We start from the raw sequence: 25,578 nt of genomic DNA, 5'->3' as shown, positions 1-25,578 counted from the left end.
CGTTGTAAGCTTGTACAGTACTGCACAACTTACTTACCATGGCCATGGGTCAGAAGGAAGTGTGCACCACTGATGCAACCGGAAAGCAAGAGTGAGTACATTATGTGACATAACATCCTCTTGCAGAAAGTGCACGAAGTAGACCACAGAGCATTTCCATTATGTGGCTCCCTGAAGACAGTGAAAATATTAGGAGACCTGATACTACGCTGGTAGAGCACCACTAGAGCCTAGAGCCTTAGAGGGCCGTAGAGGGTCTCCCAGGGCCAGATCTGCGGAGGGAAGACATCATGTAGTGGACATGGGTAGAGCAAGGCCATGCAAGGATAAGGAGATGGCCGTGGCAAGCACAAGCAAGATGTGTGGTTTTGCAGTGCCATGCCAGTGTGTCGTTTCACCAGTGCAGTGTTCACGAATCACGAACCGTGTTTTGTGGTGACGTAAGCTCACCTGGTTCATGCATGAGTCATGAGTCACAATGCAATGCATCATGCATACTCTGTCGAAATAATTATCGGGTACGGTGATCGTACAGACTACCGACCGTAGATCTACACAGCTACAAAAAGCTACATGTGGCCCATGGCCACTTCATCGTGCAAGCATTCAAAACATCCCAAAAAAAGTGCTGCATGCACGCCGGTATACCGGTACCAGTATGTAGATCTACGCCTACGGTGCAGCTCAGTCGTTTTTACAACCCAACGCTTTGTTGTATGTACGTGTTGGTTTTGGCAAAGCAAACTGCAAAAGAAGGCGAAGCTGGTTTGAACTACAAGAAGAGGGCCATTGTGTCTGAAGGGACTGTCTACTGTCTTTTCCTCCCTGAGCTCTCCTCTGTCAAGAAACCTGTTGGTTGCTCCTAACATCTTAGAAGTTGGCGATAACGCCAGCAACTGATATTCGTAACCTCAACCAGAAATTTATTCGAAAATGTCTTTGGCTAAACTCGTTGGTGAGTTTCTTTTGTTTAGCAGTGAATTCCTTTCCCTTCTTCTTCAACCTAATTTCTGTGTTGTGTTGGACGCAGATAAAGCTACGAGCAGCGAGAACTTAGATCCCGACTGGGAATCTATTATGGCGATTTGTGACAAGATCCGTGGAAAAGAAGTGACGTGAGTGGATTTTTGACGTTACCACAGCATTGGTTTGGCACTAGTAAATACATGTGGCCAAGTAGATACTCCGGGACTCATCATACGTTGTACTGTTTTCTGCTCGCTATTTGACAGATTTAAGAAAGTATTGCCACTAATCAAGAAGAAGCTTCATGATCGCAGCCCACACGTCCAGCATTATGCGTTGATGGTATGTATTTCAATGCTTCATCCTTGAATAATTGCAGTGTCCAATCTCCTGGCATCTTTGTATTTGAGTCAACTGCACCAATCCAGACCACACATCCCCGTACTGGTAGTGTGCAGGGTGTAGCTAGCATCAGCGACAACTAGGACACAGACACGACATGCCGGTGCCCTTCAAGGGGGGGGGGGGGGGGTTCCGGGGGCCTCCCCGGGGGAAAATTTTCAAAAAATGAAGCAAAATCCTGTATTTTGAGCGAAAAGGGGGGGGGGGGGGTCCGGGCACCCAGGAACCCATACGGGGCACGCGCCTGCACAATCAAGACTTAAAACGAGATGTATTACAGCGTTCATAGGAAATTCATGAAATTCAGTAGAACATCATAATGGGGGCATCTCCTTGACTCAGTTGGGGATAAAAGTTACTGAAAATGCAATGGTGGCGAGTGAAATCCGACTTGATGGATAAAGCAGAGCTGTTTTCGCTGCATGGCCCAGCGTTCGTAGCGTCAGGTCCGCACTGCCTTGGGGCTGTTATATTCACTGGGTCAGATTTCACATGCCAGTTGCTACCACAGAAGACCTTTCTGTGTATGGCGGGTAGTGTTACAGAACTGCCGCTTTGGAAACCGTAATATACCATGGTGCAACATTCTTGCTGTTGATGAGCATGTGCCAGTGGCGTAACTATACTGCAATCAATATTGATATCAATCATATCAGGGTGTTATAATTTCTAGGGATACGACACGGCGTCTGGCTGTACCTCAGACCCAACTGTTTCTCACTCTGGATTCGGGACTTGAACCGATGAATTTTGAAACCTGTTAGGCTGTTAGGATCAGCAGGTCGTTGACGTCCCGGGCTTGTGCTACGGTAAAAATACAAATTTTCATTTTGGAAAACTTTTGTTTGCAATTAAATTTCGACTTTTCATTGGGAACTATTGTCATGTTCACAAATGGCCTATGGATTCATTCATTTCTTTACTTGGCAATCAATCTTCCAAAAGCAAACGGATGCTTATTTCGGGAGTTTTGAATGGTAGGAGCAGGGCATTTGTGGAGAGATTAAAAAAGAGTGAAGGGGCACTATTAAGGTGCAAGAATTGAGTACAGATAAGCATTGATAACCCCCTCCCCCAAGAGTGTGCAACTCCCAAATACCCTGCTGTCCCGACAGAATTTAAAGTTGACGTCATTTTTATGATGCAATGCTCCTTGCACCAGTGATTTACGTCAGCCCATTACACGTTTTTCTTCGCACTAGTTTGTACAGGATCAAATGGGGCTTTGTTCACCACACGTTCAGATGTCTGATAATCCGTGTACAGTGTGTACTGCATCATAAAAATATGTCAACTTGAAATTCTGTCCGGACAGACATGCATAGTCAAGTTGCATGCTCTTGGGGGGTATGTACTCTTAGTCCGCAGGCCAGGGTGCAAAATTCGTACTTTTCGCTCCGAGCAGAAGGGTGCCAAGGTTTGACTATACGAAATGATAGAGTGGTGCTAGGGCTTTCTTATCATGTACTTGGTCCGGCTCATCGCAATTGTCGCTTATCTCCTACGCACTTTTTGACAGGTAAAACCCAGTCCAATCACGATATCTAACTTACTTTTGCTTGGGAGGTTGTGATGGCAAGATCAAATGAGGCACCAAAGAAAAAATGATCGCGACTAGCGCTTTGATTCGCGATGTGTTCGACTTTTTTGGGAAGTGGAAATCTGGCCATTCACTGTCTGTGTTGCCAAAAAAGCCAAGCGCAGCGACCCGAAGACCGGAACTGTAGCAGGGGCAACTGACATCCTGGAGAGCGTGATAGGCACGCTTGCACGTTATGCTGAAGAAGAAAGGTGTTTTCGATGCGATGCACGCATGCGAGGGAAGTTTTGGTTGTTCCTTTTGTTCCTTCGTGGACCTGGCAGCAGCATTACAAGAGTTCGTCGTCAGCGTATCCAGTGGAGCGTATGACAGCTGTCTGGAGAGGCCTGTATGCCTCATTCGAAGGCTTTGTTGAAACACACTGTGGTGACACAGAGGTCACACTGCCCACGGTTCAAGCACCGAAGTGACAGACACTTACAGGCTGACAAAGCAAGAGATACTGTATCAGTCTACGCCAGCAGCAAGACACCAGCAATTTAATGTCAGCTCATGTAACGGCGGCAGCTCAAGTGATGGAGAGTTAAATGTGTAGGAGTGTGAGTGCAAGAGCGCTCCTTCGCTGATTTATTTCGTGCATTTTGCTTACCTTGCTTCCCTTCTATGACTCGCTTCACCTGATTCCAGGGCTGAATTTTGTTTCTTGTGGCGGAGAGTATTCATGTATCATGCTTCCTCACTATACCCATTGAAAATTTCACAGAGCGGCAACAAAACTCCTGTTCTTTGTGGCGATAGATAAGCGACAATTGCGATGAGCCGGACCAAGTATCTCTTGTCCCGGGATTCTTGTCCTAAGTTGACCAAATCAAAGGAATACTATTATTTTGATGTTGCCATGGTAACGGAAGTCGAAATTCAAATTTTACCACCTTTCCTATGCTGTAAGCAGTTCCAGTTTTTTGCATTGCCAAAGAAAGACCAAGAACCACCGGTATCCAAGGTTTGATGATAATCGTGCAACTAGAACCCATGCTGGGGTCGCCCGCAGTACGACAATTGTGTGCATACAAAAGGTCAATACCATTGCACTGTAAGTACAGTAGTTGGGTAGAAGGGGGGTGCTCGGCCCCTCGATTAGGGATGCAGAATGGGGTGGAAGGGGAGGCTCTCCCCTCGTGATATACCTGGACATTTTACAGTCTTTATCACTTCTTGTGGGCCTTGTTTCACAATACAATTCAGAATGCCCTTTGGTATGCAATAGCAGCTCGGTTGTATTGAGTCCCGTCTAACGCAGACGAGGCAGAAGATGGTCCAGCTATCCCGGACTCAACGAACAGATCAAGGAGACCTGCATCACGGAAACGCTTCCCGATGATGGCGAGGAACGTGCAGGCTGCGTGAAACGCTCCCAATCTCAGCACCACGGGTGAGAACTTGTCAGGCCGGTGGTTAATAATGTCCAATGCCTTTGCGTAAATGGCTTGGTCCACTACAATGATGCTAAATGGGAGGCCAGCATTGGCACATCGACCAAGGCACTTTCTGAGGATGGCGTAGACTGTTGACATGTCAGTTGGTGACGAGTTGACCACAGGGCAGTAACCTATGGCAGACCGTGGTGGGATGCATTGGCGTTGAAGCAGGGCATTAAATGCCGACCACGCTGGAACTGTCTGGTCTTGATCAGTGCGGGACAAAATGACGTTGCCGATGTCACCGTCCTTTGAAGCCCGTGCAAGCTGCCAGATGAAGTCATCCATGGCCACCGCGTCAGAACAGTGAGGCAGTGAGGTGTCCAGCGTCTCCACGTCAACTGCCTCACGGCGCTCTGGGTTGACTTTTGTCGGGCACACTAATTCGGGAAGAACCTCAGGTTCGAGGGCCAGCGTACGCTTGCGTTTTCGTGCTGGCTCAGCAGGAGAAACATCACTGTCAGGGCGGCTTACAGATGAAGCACGGGGCTGGACAACAACGGTGTTGGTGCAGTGTGTGGTCCCTTTCCCATCCAGAGTCTCCTCGTTTAAGTCGTTATTATCTGCTACATGGTAGAATGGCCGGTGGGGGTCAATGCCACCCGGTAACGCATCCACTATGTGCCCGTCTCGCACTCGCCGCTCTGCCATAGCAGTCTCCCATTCCAAAACCTGGGAGTAGGCAATGGTGTGCCCAAACCGGTTAAGCATTTTCAGCAGCTTCTCGCTCCGGTGGAGGTGATGTAGGGTCAGTCCCAGAACAACATGTTTGGGGCACGGCAGTCCTGATGTAATATACAGCAGATCCTGGCCAATGGAGGAGACGTGACGTTGCAGCTGCTCATCCAAATGAACTTTGTCCTGACCGATGTCATCATGATGCTGGTCAGTCACTACCCAAGCCAGAAAGTTGTGGAGTAGGCTGGGTAAGCATGCGTTTGCTTCAGCAACTGTTGGGATTTCCCCGCTTGACTCTTGGGCCTTTGTCTCCTGGCACGCAGTCCGTAAAAGGCGTGCGGCGTGATATGCAATACGCAGGCGATCTTGTGCTACAACACCTTCACCTCCTGAAGTGTTAGCTGCATTGTCCTCCTCCACCCAAATATCATCATCAAACCCATCCGAATCCCTCGCCTCTTCCACCTCGGCATACAAACTGGCTATTATCTCACTGGCATGGGCATTAGCGAAAACTAGCTCAGCCCTGTTCCGGGACGGACGGCGCACAAAAGTGACAGATTCACCAAACCGTTCTGTGATAGCAGCTTTGGTTCTGTCATTCCTAGCAGTTCCATGTACTGTCGCGTTGTAGTCTGCCGTAAGACGTGAAATGCTAACAGCAGTGCGTTCCACAAACAGCAACTGGTGTACTAGGTGGTAAAAGTCTTCGATGTTTCCCTCTTGTCTTGGTGTTGGCAGGTCATGCTCAGCGCTACCTGCCGACGAGCTAGTGACTAGGGTCGATGTAGCTGGGGTCGATGTAGCTGGTGTGCTGTCACGGATTCGTGCAAGGGATGACTCTTGTAAAATCGTTGTAACACTGTTTGTGATAGTATGCCTCTCTTGCAATGAGGCTACTGACTGCTGAAATGGCAATCGAAATGCCCTCGTCCTTCCGTATGGCAGCAGCTTTTCTCAGCCTTTCCTCAGCTTCGAGTGTCGAAATCTGCGAAGTACTCTGCTTTTTGTTGGTACCTGGTATTCTTTTCTGGATGGATCCACAAAATATGCAATTCTTCCTTCCTGGCTCGATACGGGGAACTTCAACGGACTGGCGAGTACTGCGCTTGTTTAGGGACTCTGAAGAAGCAGGCGAGGACGCCATGAGCTGGACGACAAAGGCCTAACACAACGCGCAATCATTGCCGTCCGTATACCATGATTGCTTGGTCGTCTTGATTCTAACAAGTGTGAGCCGAATGCCGTTGTCTCCTGAGCCAATGCAATTTCTTTAGGTGGCTGCCCGCTGCCGCGTAACGCACACAATCCCACATTGGGTTTCTATTTCACCATCTAGAGACTACTGTAACTGTGTGTTGTTCGTATCCAGCAGAATACAAGTTAGATTTCAAGGGCCAGTGTCACTTCACAGCATGCATATGAAAAGCATTACTCATCAACTACCAATTGTAGTGTAGTGTAGATCTACAGTCTCCATATGAAAAATGTGTGTGAAACTTTATCAGGACAGTACCATGGCAAATGGCACGGGTTCTGGTCTGATCAACCAGATCACAATAGCCACAGCTATTCTAGAACACAAGCTTTCGGGTCAGATTTCATGGGATTAAAAAAAATGTCAGCTGGCAATGCAGGACATAAGTTCAGCAAGATGGTGAGATCTGCGAAGTACTCTGCTTTTTGTTGGTACCTGGTATTCTTTTCTGGATGGATCCACAAAATATGCAATTCTTCCTTCCTGGCTCGATACGGGGAACTTCAACGGACTGGCGAGTACTGCGCTTGTTTAGGGACTCTGAAGAAGCAGGCGAGGACGCCATGAGCTGGACGACAAAGGCCTAACACAACGCGCAATCATTGCCGTCCGTATACCATGATTGCTTGGTCGTCTTGATTCTAACAAGTGTGAGCCGAATGCCGTTGTCTCCTACGACGACATTATGAAGCGGAGATCTGCGAAGTACTCTGCTTTTTGTTGGTACCTGGTATTCTTTTCTGGATGGATCCACAAAATATGCAATTCTTCCTTCCTGGCTCGATACGGGGAACTTCAACGGACTGGCGAGCAGTCGATGCGCCAAGCCAGCTAGAGTGGGTCTTTTTATTTTTTTCGCGCGAAAGTTTATGTGGTGAACTGTGTTGGTAAAGATGAAGATGTCAGTCAATGAAATTTGCTATATTTCTTGTGTCTAACCAACCCTGTACGGATCGAACTGACGATTCCCGAGTGCGACAAATGTCCTGAAGTCTGCTCCTATTAGCTAGGTATCTAGAAATTTCAACTTGAGTGTCAAGTGAAGACTTTGCCAGTTGCAGACGAGGGAATTCTCGCTTCACGATTTTCCTGGTGTGTGGAGATACGTCGGAATGCCGACCCACCACACCCGACATGATGCTTCGGCCGGAATGCAGGTTGGTGCAGATAATTGCCTAATAATATATGTCTAAGCGTGTATACCTTTCCTTTCGTTGCATGCTTGGTTAATCCGACGGCACGAAATTATAGACATTTCGAAATTAACTTGAATATTATTTGGTCGTTGTATGTCTTAGTATTCCCTGTCAGTTTGTGCCTTTTTGTCGCGCTCGCCGACTGTATATGATCTAGCGACATTGGTACATGGTGGACAGTTAGTCATAACTCGTAACATTTTGTCCTTATTCTTTTTATCCATGATTACATTGGCTCACCATCTGAGTTTATTTATAATAATTATATTTTTGATAGGGCAATATGTAATGTACACACACAAACACACACACACACACACACACACACACACACACACACACACACCACCCACACACATACACACACCACCACACACACAGTGACACACACACCACACGCACACACCATCACACTACGACAAAATCAAGGCAATGCCGGCGAAGCTCTATAATTTTCTTGTGCCGCGTGCTAGGAGCATAATGGCATTGCCCGATAATAGCACTTGGTGTAAATGGGTTCCCATGTTCACACACACATACACACACACACACACACACACCACACACACACGCACACACCATCACATTACGACAAAATCAAGGCAATGCTGGCGAAGCTCTATAATTTTCTTGTGCCGCGTGCTAGGAGCATAATGGCATTGTCCGATAATAGCACTTGGTGTAAATGGGTTCCCATATTTGTGAAGTACATGTATTATTCGGTTGCTGGCTATCAATTGTGCTGTGAGCATGGCAGAGTGAGGTCTTCCAGCTTTGTTGGTGTTTGCTCTATCTTGTGTTTACGCTCTGCAGAAAGGATCATATGTAGTGCCTTCTCAGCATTACATTACATCCATTGCGTAGCAGCAATGTGCCATCCTTCCGCGACTTAGTGGAATGACGTGCAAGTGGTGCTCCAGGGTCAACTTCAATTTGCCGAGCACGTATGCCGCTGGCTTGGGGTCAGCAGCTGGGTGCAAAGTCTCTGTATACAAATCGTGCACTGTCGTCAACAATATGGCATCCTTGTCCAGCAATTCCCGTCCTGTAGCGGCAATGACTATAATATTGGGGAAATCACTCTCGGCACCTTCCGTGCTGTACTGAGAGATGATGCTTCGCAATTGGTGGTCTGTGCTTGGTGCATTGTCGGCAGGGAGCATGTCAATTTGCTTTTGGTAGCAGCGTCTACAAAATCGACTCTCGTCTGAAATCCTGACATGGTGCATGCTACGCAACACATGCTCTGCAAGCTGAAAGTTTGGTGACTTCCACCTGTGTTCTGGTGTGAGTCTCGACTTACACCAAGCACATGTTGCATGGCCCACACACTGCTGGTAATGGGTTGGGCACAGAAGCGGTTCGCACTGTTCTTTCAGACTGTGCACGCGCAGTTTGTCTGCAGGACAGTGTACGGATGCCGCTCCGCTGCAATCATGTACACTGCATGTGCTTTGGCTGACTGGTGGCTTATTTTCTTTCGCTGCTGTGCATACTTGGCGTCGTAGTGCTTTGACGCACTTGCAATAAATGCATTGGCCTGACGTGATGGATGTGCATGTGTGTAGCTTTTGCCAATTTTGCCAATCTGACAGCATTGAGTCATGTGTAAATCGCTTGTCAGATGGCACTTTGGAGCAAATGCTTCATTCTGGGCCACATGGTCGTCAAGTATGTATGCTTGTGCCAGTTGTGGCATTGCTGGGTCTTCCTGCCGCTGACATCTGTGCATACATGCATGGAAAATATACGTAAAAACACTAGTTAGAAATCACGTCACCAGAGGCATGCCCTTTTTTCGGCCAGAACATAACTTCCGCTCCAATGTCACAAAGACTTACTCTTTCGATACGTCCAGCATAGAAGCAGCGAAATGCCTGGTTAATTCGGTGGCACGAAATTATAGGTCGGGCGACGAAATTTCGACGAAAAAAGGAAAAGAGACAAACCGACGTGTAGCGACACCAAACTACAGAATTTCGTCGTTCTTGAAGAACTCATAACAGAAAAAGGTGAAAGGCGACTACTGAATCCTCGAGTGTGACGAATAACTCCGAGAAAGCGTGAGACTGGCCAGCACGTACATACATGAAAACGATCGTATGTTGAGAATGCCTTGAGAAAAGTGCCCAAAAAGGGTGCCTCTGAAAAAATAGAACTCTGTGTTCCGACGTGATTTTTCAAATCTGGCGCATCGACTGGCGAGTACTGCGCTTGTTTAGGGACTCTGAAGAAGCAGGCGAGGACGCCATGAGCTGGACGACAAAGGCCTAACACAACGCGCAATCATTGCCGTCCGTATACCATGATTGCTTGGTCGTCTTGATTCTAACAAGTGTGAGCCGAATGCCGTTGTCTCCTACGACGACATTATGAAGCGGAGATCTGCGAAGTACTCTGCTTTTTGTTGGTACCTGGTATTCTTTTCTGGATGGATCCACAAAATATACAATTCTTCCTTCCTGGCTCGATACGGGGAACTTCAACGGACTGGCGAGTACTGCGCTTGTTTAGGGACTCTGAAGAAGCAGGCGAGGACGCCATGAGCTGGACGACAAAGGCCTAACACAACGCGCAATCATTGCCGTCCGTATACCATGATTGCTTGGTCGTCTTGATTCTAACAAGTGTGAGCCGAATGCCGTTGTCTCCTACGACGACATTATGAAGCGGAGATTTCACACTTGAGCTCCAGGTGGTAGAACCGGTACATAAGGAAAGGAAGAAGAGGAAATGGCTGTACGTGCAATCAGAAATTTGACAATGTGTTCGCCGTCACCTGATCACTCAGTTCAAAATTCCCAAATTCTGCGTGGCGTGCATCACGTGATCCGTTTTGAGCAGTTTCCGTGCTTGCTCAGAATCCCCGTACACGACAGCTGTGCATATTTGACAGCTGTCGAACCCCCCTCAATTCCACGCGAAAGGACAAATCCCCTGACACCAAACCTACATCATTGTGCTCGTAAAGGAACACTCTATCACGTAGAGTCAACAAACCTTGGTACCCCATCAGCGGGAACGAAAATTTTTTTGGAGCATTTTTTTCCGCTTTGGCCTGCGGACTATCTTGCTGAAACCAAGAGTACGTCTGTAACCCCCCCAAGAGTGTGCACTGCGCATACCTCTATCCTGTGCTGCGATGGCAAAGCTTCACATCAATCCCGAGACATGGTTCAAAAGGTGACGCTGGCAAACAGTGCAAAGTGACCATCAGAAAGTTGTACAAGCAGGGTTGCATACGAATCTGTAGCTATTGTGCTCCGGCAGGGTGCAAACAATGTGTGTGGGTTTGTCATGTGATGTGAAGTTCTGTCGTCGCAGACCCTATAATAAATTATAGACTGGAGTTGTACCCTCTTGGGGTTATGTACTCTTGCTGAAACTGTGAAGTGATACAAATAATAACTGCTGATTAGGTTTAATACTACAGTCCATTCAGAAAAAGATGGACTTCTAGCTTTTGGCCATAAATGGGTCAAACTTTGAGTTTTTTTAGAATTTTTTTCCGCCATCCCCTATGGAATCCTCTTCCAGTTATGTTTCTGAAGTTTTTTTGTCCAAAAAGCAAGCCATAGCAAGAAAAGGATTTCGGCCAGGTTTTACCACAAAAGCACTGAATCGGGAAAAACCATTAAAATCCAGGCCGTTTGACCCTGCCTGCAACAGTGCATTGTGCGGTTCGAACCCCAGTTCAGGTACCTTTTTGGACCCTTTTTCAAATTTCAAAGTTCGCAGCACTGCACTGTGTACGATGAAATCACGAAAAATCGCCAAATACGGGAGCTCGCCAGAGCCAGGGCCCATCTTTTTATGAATGGACTGTAAGGAAAGTATTTTTTCTTTCCCTCTCTTCCCCCAGGTTGTTGAAGCATGTGTAAAGAACTGCGGTAGCTCGGTCCACGATGAAGTGGCAGCAAAACCCTTCATGGAAGAACTGCACGAGTTGGTGAAGGTACGTGTAATGAGTGGTAGAAGACTTTTTCACAGGCAGGTTCAACCCCTAATATATTGGCAATAACCTTTTTCAGGTGAAATCTGATCAAGGAAAAGGAAGGCGAAAACACTGCCGTTGGGTGAATACAATTCGTTTGTATGGTGAAGAACGATGGTGGTAAGGACACTCCTGGTGAAGTGATGGTAAATACACGAGGAGAGCTCTTTGCCAGAGTGTACCTTTGCGGCTAAGGGAGCATGTTTGGGCAGACGTGCTGTTACTGCCACTTCGCCAGGTGTATCTTTGCCACCATTATTCTACCATCAATGCAGCTGCAGTGGAATCTTCGAATTTAGTGTATGATGACACGGTGGATATTTATTTGGCCAGAGTGTGGAATTCTGTCGTTTAACTATACCGTGTAGTTGGTGACTCGCCTAGGCACTTCTAGTATTCATGTGGATATCCCTCCCATACCAGCTTTACATTTTGTCGTGTGATAACAGAGTGTGTATGTGCTTGTTCTGCCTCAAATTGTACAGGCCGGTGCCCCTCCGTTAGTGAAAGAAAAGGTCCTTGGCCTTGTACAGGCATGGAAGCATGCATTCAAAGGACAGCATAAGTATGGCGCTGTTGAGCTGACTTTCACCTTGATGCAACGTGAAGGTAATGACAAAGTGCAGGTCCTTTTCTACTTTGATGACATGATTGTGCTCGGTGTGTTAATAATTACTTCCTCCGTTAAGCAAAACTTCGTTGCGTTTTTACAGTTCAGTCCAAATCATTCTATGGCTACGAACACGCTTTGCAAAGTGGAAAACAAGGCAGCATATGAAAGATATTCATTTACAGATGTCACACAGCTCGTTTCAAAGCAGTCCAGCTCCACTCTTCCTCTGAATCTGATGACGACTCACTCCCTGATGACATCGAGCCTGCATCCTTGCTGACTGTCGCCGCCAGCGCTGCCAGCTTTTGTTCCGCAGCCTTTTCAAGTTTCCAAGACACGATTATTTTTATCGTGGAGATCGCCAAGTACTTCGCTCGAACTGTGCCCTTGACGGCCTCCACGGTGGCGCTGGTAGTTGTGGCCACTCTCCGGACCGCCATGGAAGGAGGCATACAGACCCAAACAAACGCTCGCCATTTTCGCAGCGGTGTGTCGTGCCAGCACGTTTCCACACCCTGCAGAAGCTCCTTTCTGGTTTCCTTCGCCACGAGTGACACGTCTGTCTACAGGCTGTGGAAGAACGCCAAGTCGTCGACGTTGAGATCAGGATTTTGCGCCGAGTGAACGACAACCTGAATGTCGAACGCTTTTCATTTCCCCTGCGCTGCAAACACAAGTGCATTGATTTTGGCTGTGTGCGGATGCGCACCATCGACTCGTGCTAGTACCATGAGTACAGCAGTGCCTGAGCGCTGGCCGGCTCCTGGACACTTCTTCGAGCCACGCGGTCTTTCAAACTGTTTCTCATTTTCGCACTTTGGTGTCATGCGCGCGCGCCTGGGGTTGTGTTCTGGTGACATCCTGTCGAAAAACGGTTCTGCTTCGCCGATTTTTTGAAAAGACTCCACGCTTTTCGGAGGTTCAAAAGCCTGTCAGAACAATATACGACAACTCAGCTACTTTATGTAGGGGATAGATCACTGACATGTATGTCTAATGCCGACAGAAATACCATGACAAGAACACTAAAAACGCAACGAAGTTTTGCTTAACGGAGGAAGTATAAAAATCCGGTTAAAATGTTTATAAAGTGTTTTCAGTTCGTGGTGAGGCTATATTTCTCTTGTACATGCTCCAGCAGTATCAATCCTGTAATCTGACAGCCGTCTAGCTGCCACACACATGTCAGCAACTAGCAGTCTGTTTTGGTCCCACCTGTTGGGTAGCCTCTGCAGCAGCTCCAGATTTTAGAAAGAAGCAACAGTTGTTGTAATAGTGCTCAATGTGCTGGGTTCAAAGCCTTAACGCACGCGCGCGCACACACACGCACGCACACAGTGCCCTTTCTGCTATGCTACCCATTGTGTTCCAGTGGCAGTAACACGCTGGTGGAGACAAATCACTGATCTCTCTCTCTCTCTCTCTTTCGTGTTTGTGTTGGTTACTACTTCAGGCTTTGTGTTCCCACCTCACATTGAAAGCGAGGCCATGTTCACCTCTGAAGGCGTAAGGATGCTGCTGTTTCCCTCTGTTTTCTGTGCAGGCAGCGTTATGGGAACCGCTTCTTCCTAAGTAACTGCTCTTTATATTTGCCCGGCCGGGATGTGTAAAGCCAGTCCATAATGCTTTGGCTTTCCTCCGCCTCCTCAATCCATCCATGTATCTATCTCTCCCTCCCTCTCCCTCCCCTCCTGTACTGCACTGATCTGGAAAGCACTGATCGTAGCCTGGTATATTTACTTATCTATTTTGACAATGCCACTTGTTGGACACTCCAGGTGTTTGTTGCCGACCGTGTTCTGATTGCAACTCTTGTGTTTTATGCTTTGCTGATGGGATGCAGCCTCCAGACTGGGTCGATGACAAGGAGGCCACACAGTGCCACTTGTGTCGCACTGCGTTTGGCGTATTTACACGCAGGGTGAGTTCATCCACATTGAATTTGACATTGTGTGTTATACAGTCAACGTTACATACTCGTATGTGTACTACCAGTGAGTGCGTTCGATTATGTCCGCGAATTGATGTTGAATCCATTCATGAATCGCCCCTGGCTATTTACATCACCCCATGTGAATAGGGTGAATGGATTCCGAACCGATTCCAGGGCCCATGGCTTGAAATCGAACGACGAGATTCCACTCGTGAGTCGATTCATGGCAGTATTTGAACGCACCCAGTGTGTATGTGCCGATTCTACTGACCTGAGTTATGAGAGCTACGAGTTGCAGTAGATACACATGCTCATATCATGTGTTTGAGGGTGCGTGAGTAAGTGTGCTTGCAGACACATGGAGATTTGTACCCACAAGCATACTACTACTTCTCTTGACAACAGTCTTTGTTCATCTTGTCCTTTGCAGCACCATTGCCGTAACTGTGGAAATGTCTTCTGCGACCAATGCTCTTCAAAGGAGTCCACCATTCCGAAGTATGGTTACGAGACACCAGTGCGAGTCTGCGACACCTGCTACTCACAGCTGGATGGCTCAAGAGAGGGACCAAGTCCACCATCTAGGTACAGTGGTTGTCCATGTTCATTGTCAGCAGTCATTGCTTTTTGCCTGCTTTTCGGAGTTTGTCTGTAATCCTTTAGAGCTGTGTGGGTTCTGAATTCGTATCGGGTAATTGTTAACCGAATGTTTGTGCAACTTCTGCCATGTCTGCTGTGTGTCAGTAGCGATGTCATAGACAAAGAGTAGTTTTGTTATCCTCAGCACAAACTTTTACTGCGGTCAGACCTCACCTATTCACGCCTCAACTGCTGAGGAAATATTTGAAGCATATTTCAGTTATCTGGTTCTTTCAACATGTCTCTGGAATATAAGCATATCGGCGTGTGGACATGCCGGTTCTCCATATGATATGGTGTTCATTATTCCTGTCGTCCTAGTAGAAATTTTTTTGTTGTGACTTTTTCTTACCTACACTAGTGGTGATGCATCACGGCCAGCTACTAATGACGGAGACCTTCCTCTTGAGTACCTTCAGAGCAATTTGGCAAAGGAGTCTCAAGTAAGTAGTGACTCCTCATGCGTGTCTCCAAACACACACACACACACACACACACACACACACACACAGCTTGCAAGTTTGTGCATTGGGTCATTCAAAACCTAAACTCTTTCCTAACTATTTGCACATTTTGCAGGGACCCTCCTTCTCCCAGGGTTGGACATTATCTCTTTATCTGTATCCGTAGCTAAAATGGGGAACAAATCTGAAATGTGCTCGCATTATTTGTTGATCCTCTTGCCCCCACCTTTCTAGGCCCCGCCGACAACCAATCCTCACCGAGAGCGTGAACTTCAGGAGGAAGAGGAGTTGCAAATTGCCATGGCAATGTCTCTCAATGAAGAAGAGAATAAGAAGAAGAAGGTAAGCCGGGCAACGGGCCTGTCACCTGGTTTTGACAGGTCTTCTCTACATTCTTCCATCCACCCGTCCCACGCCTTGTTGGTCCACGAACACGAATGCTCATCTGTCCAATTGCGTCTGTCTGGTGTGCTTGCGCGTGTATGGTGGACAGTGGATGTTGTTCTGCGTGTACTTGGTATCTTTGCTGTGATGGCTGACTGCATCATGCATTGTGCTATTGCTCTCTTTGCATGGACAACAGGCAAGCAAGCCCAAGTCATCAGCTAGTAGCGGGGGAGCAGCTAGTGGCTTTCCTCAGTCCACTGGTGTCAGTACATCCGCCTCTGCATCGCCAGCATATGCATCTACCACTGCCAGTAGCAGTAGTGCATCTGCGTATCGCCAGCCGGCACCAGAATCTTCCTACCGAGTAAGCTATAAACATGTTTAGAGTCCTTACTTCTATTCACTGAATTTGTGTGCACACTGTTCTAAGTTATTGGTCACGCCAACAGGATTCACCGTTTTCAGAGGCTACGAATAACATACTATTTCCCTACCTTTTGTGGCAAGGTTTTGATGACACGACTCTCGGAGTTGTAGGTCAAAATGTATCCGCATCTAACAATTAATTAAGTTGCTTGTTTGTAGAGTAAATTTCACGGCATCATTCCTGGTGGTATGACCACTCGCTCCATTGGGCATGAGCCACTTTCTGCACAAGTCCAAAGTCTTGCTTGTTTGGTGCGACCATGGCTCTACGTCATCGGTGCTTGGAAGCTCTTTTGAAGTGGTTCAGATGTGTACTGCGCCTGCTAAGACTGTAATCTGCGATGTTACTTTTTAGTATTTTACACCTACTAGTATCAGCAAACAGTCGGTCTATTATGCACATGTGCAGCTCTACCATAAAGTGTACGAGTGTTCCTTTATAACCGTCCCTGCGCCACTTTAAAGTCCATGTGCGTGGATACATGTCCATCAAGCGTATGCTGCTAAAACATATTGACAGCATGTTTTTTCCTTCTACTTCTGCATTTAGCCTTCGCCTGCAGCTGCTCCTGCTGCGTCAAGATATTCTGCACCTCCACAGGCTGAAAGACGTCAGCCTGCTCCAGCAGCCGTTGCTACTCCTGCTGCTGCTGCGGGAGGGCGATCTGGCTGGCCAGCTGAACCAGTTTACCAAGCGGTGAGTGTGTGATGTAGCAAAACCCTAGTTGTTGTTGTTGTTGTTGTTGTTGTTGTTGTGGAAAGGGCATGTGTTGTGTTCCTTGCCAGTAATATTCTGAATTGGTCAAGTTCAGTATTGCGTTTACCTTTCAGTGTGCTGCTAGCATCCTAGAAGTGCTGCACCACTAACGTCCCTCTGTGACATGCTGGTGAGTCCGGCTTTAGCTGTGGCTGGATAGGTTTGCATCTTCATTCACTGATACATTTGTCCGTGATAGTGCCAGTCTGCAGCTGACACGTGGCTTTTCTCTGTGTTGTTGTTGTTGTCTGGACAGCCTGCTTCAGTAGCAGCCGAGCCGCCGCCACCAGCCCTTCCTGTGGGGCCTGGAGCTGCGTTTGCGGGTGCGGGCGGAAAGGAGGAACAGGACACCAACGTTCTGAAGGCCAGCTTACAACAGAGCATAGACATGTTTGTGGATCGCATGCAAGCAGTGCACAATTCTGGTCGCAGCATCGCACTGGATGCATCGGTTCAGGTTTGTTAGATGTTGGCGTGTCTTTAAAACTTTGTCTGTTTTCTTTCCATTCACACTTCCAATATCACTCGTAGTGTGTTGTAGTAAGTCTCGCCCTTCTTATTGGTTTGAAATAGGGTTGAAATGACTATGCAGAACAAGTAGTGTAGGAGGGTGCGACTTATATTCGGGGAAAATGCTGTAATTGATACAAGCAAACGATTCAATTTATCGGATATGCATGCAGCCTTGACAATACTTGTAGTAGTTTCTGAACTCAGCATGCAGAAGAGTGAAGTGCTCTGCATGCTGTCAGATACACGGGCGCCACTCAAATTTTTGCTACAGGCTGGTAACAGCAGTTCCGAGTCGGCACACAACCCTTCCTTGGGAATTGCGATCTCATCCTCCCCGAGCACAGAGGTTCTGACTTGGAAGTATAATCTCATACTTTGTCTTTACATGCAGAAGAAATTGTTGATATGATAATCAAACTTTTGTGTGCATGGTGGTGACTTCGGTTTTTGGCTTGGATGTGATCCGGTTTTCTGTTCTTATTATGGCGCTACAGACACTATTCCACTCGCTGTCAGCAATGCATCCGCCACTCCTAGCCGCCATTGAGGAGCAAGATCGGGAGAAAGGTAAAGTCACTGATGGTCTCCTTCTGTTTCAGTCAGTGTTTAGGAACTGTCTTCCATGGGCTTAGCCAGTTTGTTTTGCCATGTGAACATTTCCCTGGTGGCAATACGAAGGCAGATAACTTGATACTAACCGGAAAGAGTGCTCAACCAAGCCGAGGCAAGGGAGCGTCATAGTCAATCTCCGCTGATGTCAATATGACATGTCCTTTTTAACTTTTCTTGTGTCCTGCTTGCAGCCCACTATGTTGATTTGGAAAAGAAATTAAAGGAAGCCAAAGAAGCTCGAGTGTCTTTGAACACCATGCGCAGAACACATGCTGACAAGGTTCGACAGCAGGAAGCTGAACTGGAGGTGCTGGCACGCATCCAGATGCAGCAAAAGCTGGAATTGCTGCGGCAGCAGAAGAATGAGCAGCAAGAGCACATGGAAGATCTGCGCAAGCAGCGTCAAGGAGAGCTGCAACGACAATTGCAACAACAGCAACAGGTATATTGACAGCAGTGTGCAAGTCAGCTGTTGCCAGCTACGTTTAAACATTATGTTATCCATTGAGTGTCTAGAACTGAGTTTTGCCAGCTGTTTAATCTGTGGATTGAACGACTCAGAACGAACAACGGAGGAAATTCCACCCATTCTCACAGGAATGTGGGCCATTTTTACTCAACTGTAGCATTAGATCAGCATGGTGGGATACTCGTTGACAAGAGTACCTATGTGCACGCAATGCGTCCTGCATAGGGAGAACAAGGGTGTTGATGAGCCGAGCTGCACTTTGAACAGTAGTACTTCCTCAATGCTAAAGTATGTGTCTTTGGCTACAACCCTCACACTGTCTATTATCATAGTGACTGTGCAGCCAAGTGCTTATCAGCTGCTTATTGCATTTTGTTGCTCTTTGTTTGGTATTTCCTCTTGTAGCTCGAATCGCAGCAGCAAGCAGAAGCACAGAAGGCTCTTGCTTATCAGCAGATGCAGATGTTGCAAGAGCAGCAAGCTCAGATTCATGCTATGTCAGCTGCTTTCAGTCATGCCGACCCAGCTCAGGCTCACCCTCAGCCTGGTTTCCAGCAGCAGCAGCCGCCTTCAGTGCAAGCACCACAGCCACAATATGACGCTGCACCTATTCAGCAGCCACCACAGCAGCCTCAGCAGTATCAGACACAATCCCAGCAGCCGCAGCAACAGCAACAACAACAGCAACAGTATCAACAGCAGCCAGTGCAATACCAACAGCCACCGCCGCAACCTCTGCCGCAGCACCCTCCCCAGCCTGTTGCAAGTCAGGCCCAGGTACAGCAGCCAGCTCCTGTACAACAGGCTGCTTTCCCACCACAACAAGCTGTACAGCAACAACCAGCTCAGCCACAGTTTTCACAACCACAGCAGCAACACCATCAGCCTGCTCCTCAGCCGTATTATGCACCGCAGCAGTTTCAACCACCAGCACAGACTCAACCACAGCAGCCTGGTGAGTCCCATTTAATTCCCGAAGCTATGCAAAAGGCATTACGTTGGTAACTTAGTATATGGCGCTAGCCAGGGTCCACTGGACCACACCGTTTTATTTCGTATGTGTATTGTGTGTGTGTGTGTGTGTGTGTGTGTGTGTGTGTGTGTGTGTGTGTGTGTGTGTGTGTGTGTGTGTGTGTGTGTGTGTGTGTGTGTGTGTGTGCCTGTCTGCGTGTATGTGGCGTCGGGCTTTCATCACGTAACGCACCATGCCTGGTGCGCTATCCCGTACATGTCCTGTATCGTAAAAGAATTGTGGCGACATATTCAAATAGTGCTTTCAACGGCAGGGTTTCTCCCTCCTCCTAGATTTCATTGCCTAGGGTGCTGCAAAACTTTGGAAAAATAGTGTGGCTCAAGGCACACGAAGTGAACTGGCTCCGGGTTGATCTGGCGGCTTCCTTTCTCAGCCGTTGTCCGCCTGTTGATGGGTGCATGTGCTATTTACGTGCCGGTCCGGTATGTATTGACAACCATGCAGGGCTTGATGTTACGCGTTGTTACTTCAAACATGTATGAGTCTCCTGCATAGGGTTAGCTTCTGAGGGCTGTGGTATGAACATTCTCTCTCTCTCTCTCTCTCTCTCTCTCTCTCTCTCTCTCTCTCTCTCTCTCTCTCTCTCTCTCTCTCTCTCTCTCTCTCTCTCTCTCTCTCTCTCTCTCTCTCTCTCTCTCTTCAGGATATGCAGCTGGTTATGGTGGCTATGATGTAAGTCATATGCAGCAGCAGCCTACTGGGCCAGCTATGGTGCCACCGGCTGGGGGTGGTGGTGCCCCTGACCAACAACTAATTTCCTTTGATTAGCTGACTGTATGTGTACATTGTTATACCTGCAGTAGCTGTGCTATGTGTGCGTATGCTGCTGCCACTGATGATTGTAGATCCTTTATGTTTGTGAAGGGGCAACTTACCACACTGTACTGCCATCTGTTGTAAGGTGCAAGTGCTGTGGCTTGTAGTGATTTCCTCCTCTCCATTTAACTGCTGTTTGTGTATCCCTTGGTTTTATGTCGCTTCTATTCACTCCCTTTTATGTTTGTTTTTTAACTCATTGCATGCTTTTCACCGATACCAGATAATGGTTGCTATTTTGACCACCGCTTTTCGCTCTCTTCATGGAATTGGACACCGGTCGCCTGTCAGCTTGAATTGCGCCAAGTTGTTGTGTTTGAAAGGATTTGTTGTACTGTAAGCGATGTTTACACACTGCAAATTGGCTGCATCTTTAGTAGTTGTAGTAGTATTATTTACTTTATTTCTGTGTAACAAATCTAACGTCTAATCTTACAGCTAGTATGTGTAGTCGTGTACATGTCATAGGGTTCTGCTGTATTTGTTTTTATCTTCACTGGTCATGCCAATTCATTCATAGTTTCTGCATCCATGCAATCGGTGCCTCCTCGCCAGGTTTCAGTCAAAGTACTTCTAAGTACAGCTGTATTTGACCGGCTGAATAGTTGCACGTGCACGTCATGTTCCTCGTTTCAGTGAGCGTTTATAACTCACGATATCCCACATTTTATACAGCCGTTGCAGTATTTGTTGGTGCTGGTTTGCATGTGTGTGCGTGTGTGTGTGTGTGTGTGTATGTGTGTGCGCATGCAGTATTTGTGTGTGTGTGTGTGTGTGTGTGTGTGTGTGTGTGTGTGTGTGTGTGTGTGTGTGTGTTTTCTTATGTCAGATAGTGGTTGGGTCTGTTGTTGTTGGGCTCAGTTACTTGGAGGTGTAACTTGTACATGTAAGATTTTATCTGCCACCTGTGTTGGTGTATACATAAGGTTCCATACACTTTCTGTTGGAGGTACTAGTACACTCCCCTAATCCGGGCACGTCCGTCCACCGGGCGCCTTTCTGACCCATCCAGAGTCACAAAATTGGCGTTTCATCAAAATCGGCCCTAAACACGTTTTCTTGCATGCAGTAAGTATGCATGTTTTGAGTTATGGGCCTAGTTACAGCCATTGCTCGGTCCCAACCTGCCCGGATTAGGGGAGTTTCACTGTGTATAGATGGTGTGGTGCAGCGAGAAGTAGGATCATTTCCGAGTCTAAAATGTTATTCAGTCTAGGAGGGGATTTCAAGGCACACAGGGATGTCACATCAGCTGTTGAACAGTTCAAATCAAAAGCCAATTGAATCCTTCTTTTCTAGATTACTGAATTTCCTTTTTGAATATAATTATAATCTCTCTCCTTTCCCGGGGGTACTACAGTCCATTCATAAAAAAATGGGTCCTGGCTCTGGCGAGCTCCCGTATTTGGCGATTTTTCGTGATTTCATCGTACACAGTGCAGTGCTGCGAACTTTGAAATTTGAAAAAGGGTCCAAAAAGGGTGCCTGAACTGGGGTTCGAACCGCAGAATGCACTGTTGCAGGCGGGGTCAAACGGCCTGGATTTTGATGGTTTTTCCCAATTCAGTGCTTTTGGGGCAAAACCTGGCCGAAATCCTATTCTTGCTATGGCTTGCTTTTTGGACAAAAAAACTTCAGAAACATAATTGGAAGAGGATTCCATATGGGATTGCAGAAAAAAATTCTAAAAAAACTCAACGTTTGACCCATTTATGGCCAAAAGCTAGAAGTTCATTTATTTCTGAATGGACTGTAACGTGACCATTTTCTGGCAGTGGGCAAATTCACGTGTGTGTGCGCGCGCATGCTTGCATGAATGTGTATGTGTGCATGCTAGCATTTTAGGGATATCCGGAACGGGGAGGTTGAGAGCGCATTGTGTTCCTTTCTGTCCATGCCATGGTATATAACACATTTGACGTCCCATCCAATGTGGGTTTGTCACGGTAAGGCTTTTTTTATTATTTTTATTATCACAGTAGCTGGATTTGAGAAAAGCACAGCTACAATACATGCAGGGCCTCCATACAATGCTCGTATGTTAACGAGCACCGACGTTCAGAAGCATGTTCTTGCCACCTGGCAGGTAGGTGATATTAGGTGATGCTGCGAGGGTGTCGGCAATCTCCTCGGCAGCTTCCAGCTTACGCAGCTCAATCAGAGAGTCACCGACCTTCTGGAATGCAGTCGACAACATTTCTGCAGCTTCGGAGTCACCCTCGGCCGAGATAATGGCGGCCTTCTTGATCTGTTCTGCCTTCTCGACAACATACCGGGCACGCTCCGCTTCCTGCTGAGCAACTTGCTTCAGCTCTACAGCGTGTGTGAACTCCTTGCCGAACGTCAAATGTGTTAGGGACACATCATCCAGTAGGAGGTGAGACTCTTCTGCACGCTTGGCCAGCAGCTCGTTGATCTGCTGCGAAACAATTTCTCTCTGTGTGATAAGCTCGCTAGCATCAAACTGAGCAACAACGGCACGCAGCAACTCGAACGTGTAAGACGGCAGGACAACATCGTCGTAATTCACTCCGATTTGAGTGTAAATCTGAGGCAATCTCTCAGGTATGGGACGGAACAGCACACGAAGGGTGATGTTCACTGTCTGAAGATCCTTGCTAGGGGTGCTGGCATGGACATTTCTGGGACGGGTACGAGCATCCATGATGATTGGTCTCTGCAGGATGGGAATGCGAAAGTGGGTACCTTCACCCTTGACATCAGGCAACACTCCTCTCATGTAATCGTAAATAACTGCGCGATGTCCACCATCCACATTGTACAAACAGGACTGCACACAGGCTCCAACACCTGCAACACCGGCACCCAGCCAGGTAAGCTTACGCATCGCCTTGTCCATGCTGGCAAACTATTGTGTTCAGCAAGCAACAAGGAAGAGAAGTTGCACAAGGGGCTCTGCAGCACTCACCACAAAAAAATCAGTGCGTGCGATCTTTGAACGGTGGCCACATATGTACATGCACATTTTCGGCAGCGAAAAAGCATGCGAAAACTTTGTGGCGTTTGGTAATTTTTTTACACAACTGAATGATTACGCAACATGCTACTGACGTCATGACAATCAGTCGACGGACGAGTCGACGACCGAGTGCAAGCAAGCAGGCCAAGCGCGCAACCGATTAGTCGGATTACAGCAAGGGGGGTTATGTATAGAGGACTTTCCAATGAGTCATACCGTGCGGCCTATGAGGATTCGGGCCAAAGATCATCGAGTTCACCACCGATCACCGGACTTGAAACGGAGCTTGGGTGGCAAAAAAAGAAGACTGCACTGGAAAGAAACAGTGTTTTTCGAAAGAAGTTCCATTTTGCATACTGTAGTTTGAGAATACCAAAGGGCTGCTCGCGATCGGATGTTCCCACACCTGGATCGTCTTTGAGTTGTTATCGTTTTCCCTACGATGGAGAACGACGGAACCAGTGGATGACGGACACACGACTCGAGAACTTCGCTCCTTATGCAAATACTTCGAAGTACACGAATATTGTTCCATCACTTCGTTGGCGAAGAGAAAAGTCATGATCATCCCTGTCACCCCAGTACGTATCGAATTAACTAACTAACTTGTTCAGCTCATTTGTGGCAGCACCAGTAAAGGCGGAAACACGAAGATGATTCCGAACACTATCAACTTACTTAGTTTGTTGGGGTGCAAGGTATAGCTGGAGTTTGATGAGTGATAGTGCTGATGCTGATGGTAATGACTAATGTACCCAGCTCTATTATGCACGTGCCTCTACATGACTGGTGGTGCTAGCTATAGTTTAGTACTGGCCCTGGGTGCAACTCCGGCATTATCTCTTCCATGCGAGTGTGTATTCTTCATGTTCAGCACAATGTGTATTTCCTTTGTCATGGATAAATACTCTGATCGACCTACTTGCGCAATCTTCTTCTGCTTCCCACTTGGTTGCTGCGCTGTGCAGTTCTTCATCTGCTGCGGCACATGCTAGTATACCTCATCTTCTGTCTTTCTGGACAGTTAAGTACATCACGGTATTCAGCTTCTTGATCTTCTTGTGGTGAGGATCATCTTGATCTTACTTCTTGTGTAACTCTTGCAAAGGCAGTAATGGAGGACACTCTACCGGTAATCAGCAACTGCTTATGGAGAATGCCAGGTCGAGGGACGACCAAGAAAAAACAATTGCTGTATTGGATGTGCATTCATCAGCGTGTTTTTAAAATCAGGACAACTAAGTTCGCCACTCAGTACACCAGCTTTTTTGGCTACATAGGAGCAATGATGATGATGGCCGTGTTTGACTTTGTCAGCTTTCGTGCTACCAGCCACCACATGTCAACATTGTCATACTCGTACTGATAAGGAAGAAAAACCCACACACGCACGCACCCGTACACACGTACACACACACATGGATACACTGACAGGCATGCAAAGCAAGAGAGACAGAGAGAGAGTCGGGCAGCGAAAGAGAAGTGAGACTACTTGTAGGTTATGGGTACGGTGCTCCAATTTCTGCCCAGCTGAAGTAAAATCCATGTACACTATTTTCGTGTAGTGTTCATTGACCGTGCCAGCCACTGGTGAGTGACCCAGTGGTGTAGGTGTTGACATTCAGCACACATCACATTTCAGTCTCCAACGTAAATATTAATTCAGTCAAAACAACACTGCACTGCAGCAACATGGGAACATGCTTCTCCCAGGCCCACCATGCAAGTGCAGTGTGTGCCAAGAACAATTCCAGGTAATTCAGCAGCTACCCAAGGATGGACAGGTTCGGCAAAAACACTCCGCGAGTGCCTCACGTTTGCAAACGAATTTTGTTGACAGTTGTTGTTTCTTCCTTCGATTGGGCAAGACACGATAATGTGCCAACCCAGCCAGCAATGAGACACATGCATTTGTATCCATCAGGGCTATTGTAAGACTTTAGAGAGTCCTTTGCATATGTGCTGGGGACATTCACTAAATATTTAGAGAGGCCTGGATACCCAACGCAGGGGGATTGGCTGAAAGGTCTTCGTCCATAGGTAAATATGGATCAATGTACTGGGCCCACGGATTCTGTCAATCTTCTCGCGGCAACGCCTCTTCAAGGCTGGAATAAACAGTAGAATAACTACGGCTAGTAATCCTCGCGACTTACCGAAACTATTCACCACATCAAAGAAAAGCAAAAGTGCTTCACCACTGCGACGGCCTGCAACATCATTTTCAACCGTACACCGAACAACACATTTGATTCTCTTTTTGCCACCCAAGCACATTTTACCGTAGGACACGGACTTGTCTTATGGGTGATCTTTGGGTGGACACCGGGAAGGCGCCAAAAAGGTGATGTAATGGAAAGTGCACGGATCCGAGGAGAATATTTTTCATAATCCCCAAGGCGCGCAGCGCCGCGGGGATTATGA

General features: G+C 47.3%; 2 protein-coding genes and 1 long non-coding RNA gene across 4 annotated transcripts; 2 read left to right on the top strand and 1 right to left on the bottom strand.

The window, feature by feature from the left end:
* The first annotated feature begins 678 nt into the window (after positions 1 to 678).
* On the top strand, positions 679 to 20,844 carry LOC135806024 (hepatocyte growth factor-regulated tyrosine kinase substrate-like). Of its 2 annotated transcripts, none has more exons than XM_065320157.1 (17): positions 679 to 955; positions 1,031 to 1,115; positions 1,233 to 1,308; positions 11,381 to 11,473; positions 11,998 to 12,121; positions 13,579 to 13,631; positions 13,969 to 14,046; positions 14,489 to 14,643; positions 15,059 to 15,140; positions 15,396 to 15,503; positions 15,745 to 15,912; positions 16,525 to 16,671; positions 16,988 to 17,188; positions 17,739 to 17,811; positions 18,048 to 18,298; positions 18,731 to 19,280; positions 20,011 to 20,844. In XM_065320157.1, the coding sequence occupies exons 1-17, from the start codon at positions 934 to 936 to the stop codon at positions 20,124 to 20,126; spliced, it is 2,382 nt and encodes a 793-aa protein (XP_065176229.1). In that variant the 5' UTR covers positions 679 to 933; the 3' UTR covers positions 20,127 to 20,844. The 2 variants fall into 2 exon arrangements, with proteins under 2 accessions (XP_065176229.1, XP_065176228.1); XM_065320156.1 differs by having other exon boundaries at positions 682 to 955; positions 20,002 to 20,844.
* On the top strand, positions 1,583 to 9,067 carry LOC135806028 (uncharacterized). Its single transcript, XR_010551198.1, has 2 exons — positions 1,583 to 7,479; positions 8,332 to 9,067. It is a non-coding gene; the product is annotated as an uncharacterized LOC135806028 (long non-coding RNA).
* Positions 20,845 to 22,214: 1,370 nt separating the features above from the next.
* Positions 22,215 to 23,140, bottom strand: LOC135806022 (prohibitin 1-like). The gene has a single exon (XM_065320154.1). The coding sequence runs from the start codon at positions 23,032 to 23,034 to the stop codon at positions 22,216 to 22,218; it is 819 nt and encodes a 272-aa protein (XP_065176226.1). The 5' UTR covers positions 23,035 to 23,140; the 3' UTR covers position 22,215.
* Between the last annotated feature and the right edge of the window lie 2,438 nt (positions 23,141 to 25,578).

The sequence above is a fragment of the Sycon ciliatum genome, chromosome 1 (genome assembly GCF_964019385.1).
Source record: "Sycon ciliatum chromosome 1, ocSycCili1.1, whole genome shotgun sequence".
In the NCBI taxonomy this organism is placed as follows: domain Eukaryota; kingdom Metazoa; phylum Porifera; class Calcarea; order Leucosolenida; family Sycettidae; genus Sycon; species Sycon ciliatum.
The sequence above is the reverse complement of the archived record's forward strand: the minus strand, read 5'-3'. Positions and strand labels throughout refer to the sequence as shown.

What these genes read in the sequence shown, in the direction of transcription:
- LOC135806024 (XM_065320156.1), top strand. Translation starts at nt 934, where the DNA reads ATGTCTTTGGCTAAACTCGTTG. An exon ending in ATCCGTGGAAAAGAAGTGAC is followed by an intron (nt 1,116 to 1,232) that starts GTGAGTGGATTT and finishes GCTATTTGACAG; the next exon opens with ATTTAAGAAAGTATTGCCAC. An exon ending in GGAGCAAGATCGGGAGAAAG is followed by an intron (nt 17,812 to 18,047) that starts GTAAAGTCACTG and finishes TCCTGCTTGCAG; the next exon opens with CCCACTATGTTGATTTGGAA.
- LOC135806022 (XM_065320154.1), bottom strand. Translation starts at nt 23,034, where the DNA reads ATGGACAAGGCGATGCGTAAGCTTACCTGGCTGGGTGCCGGTGTTGCA.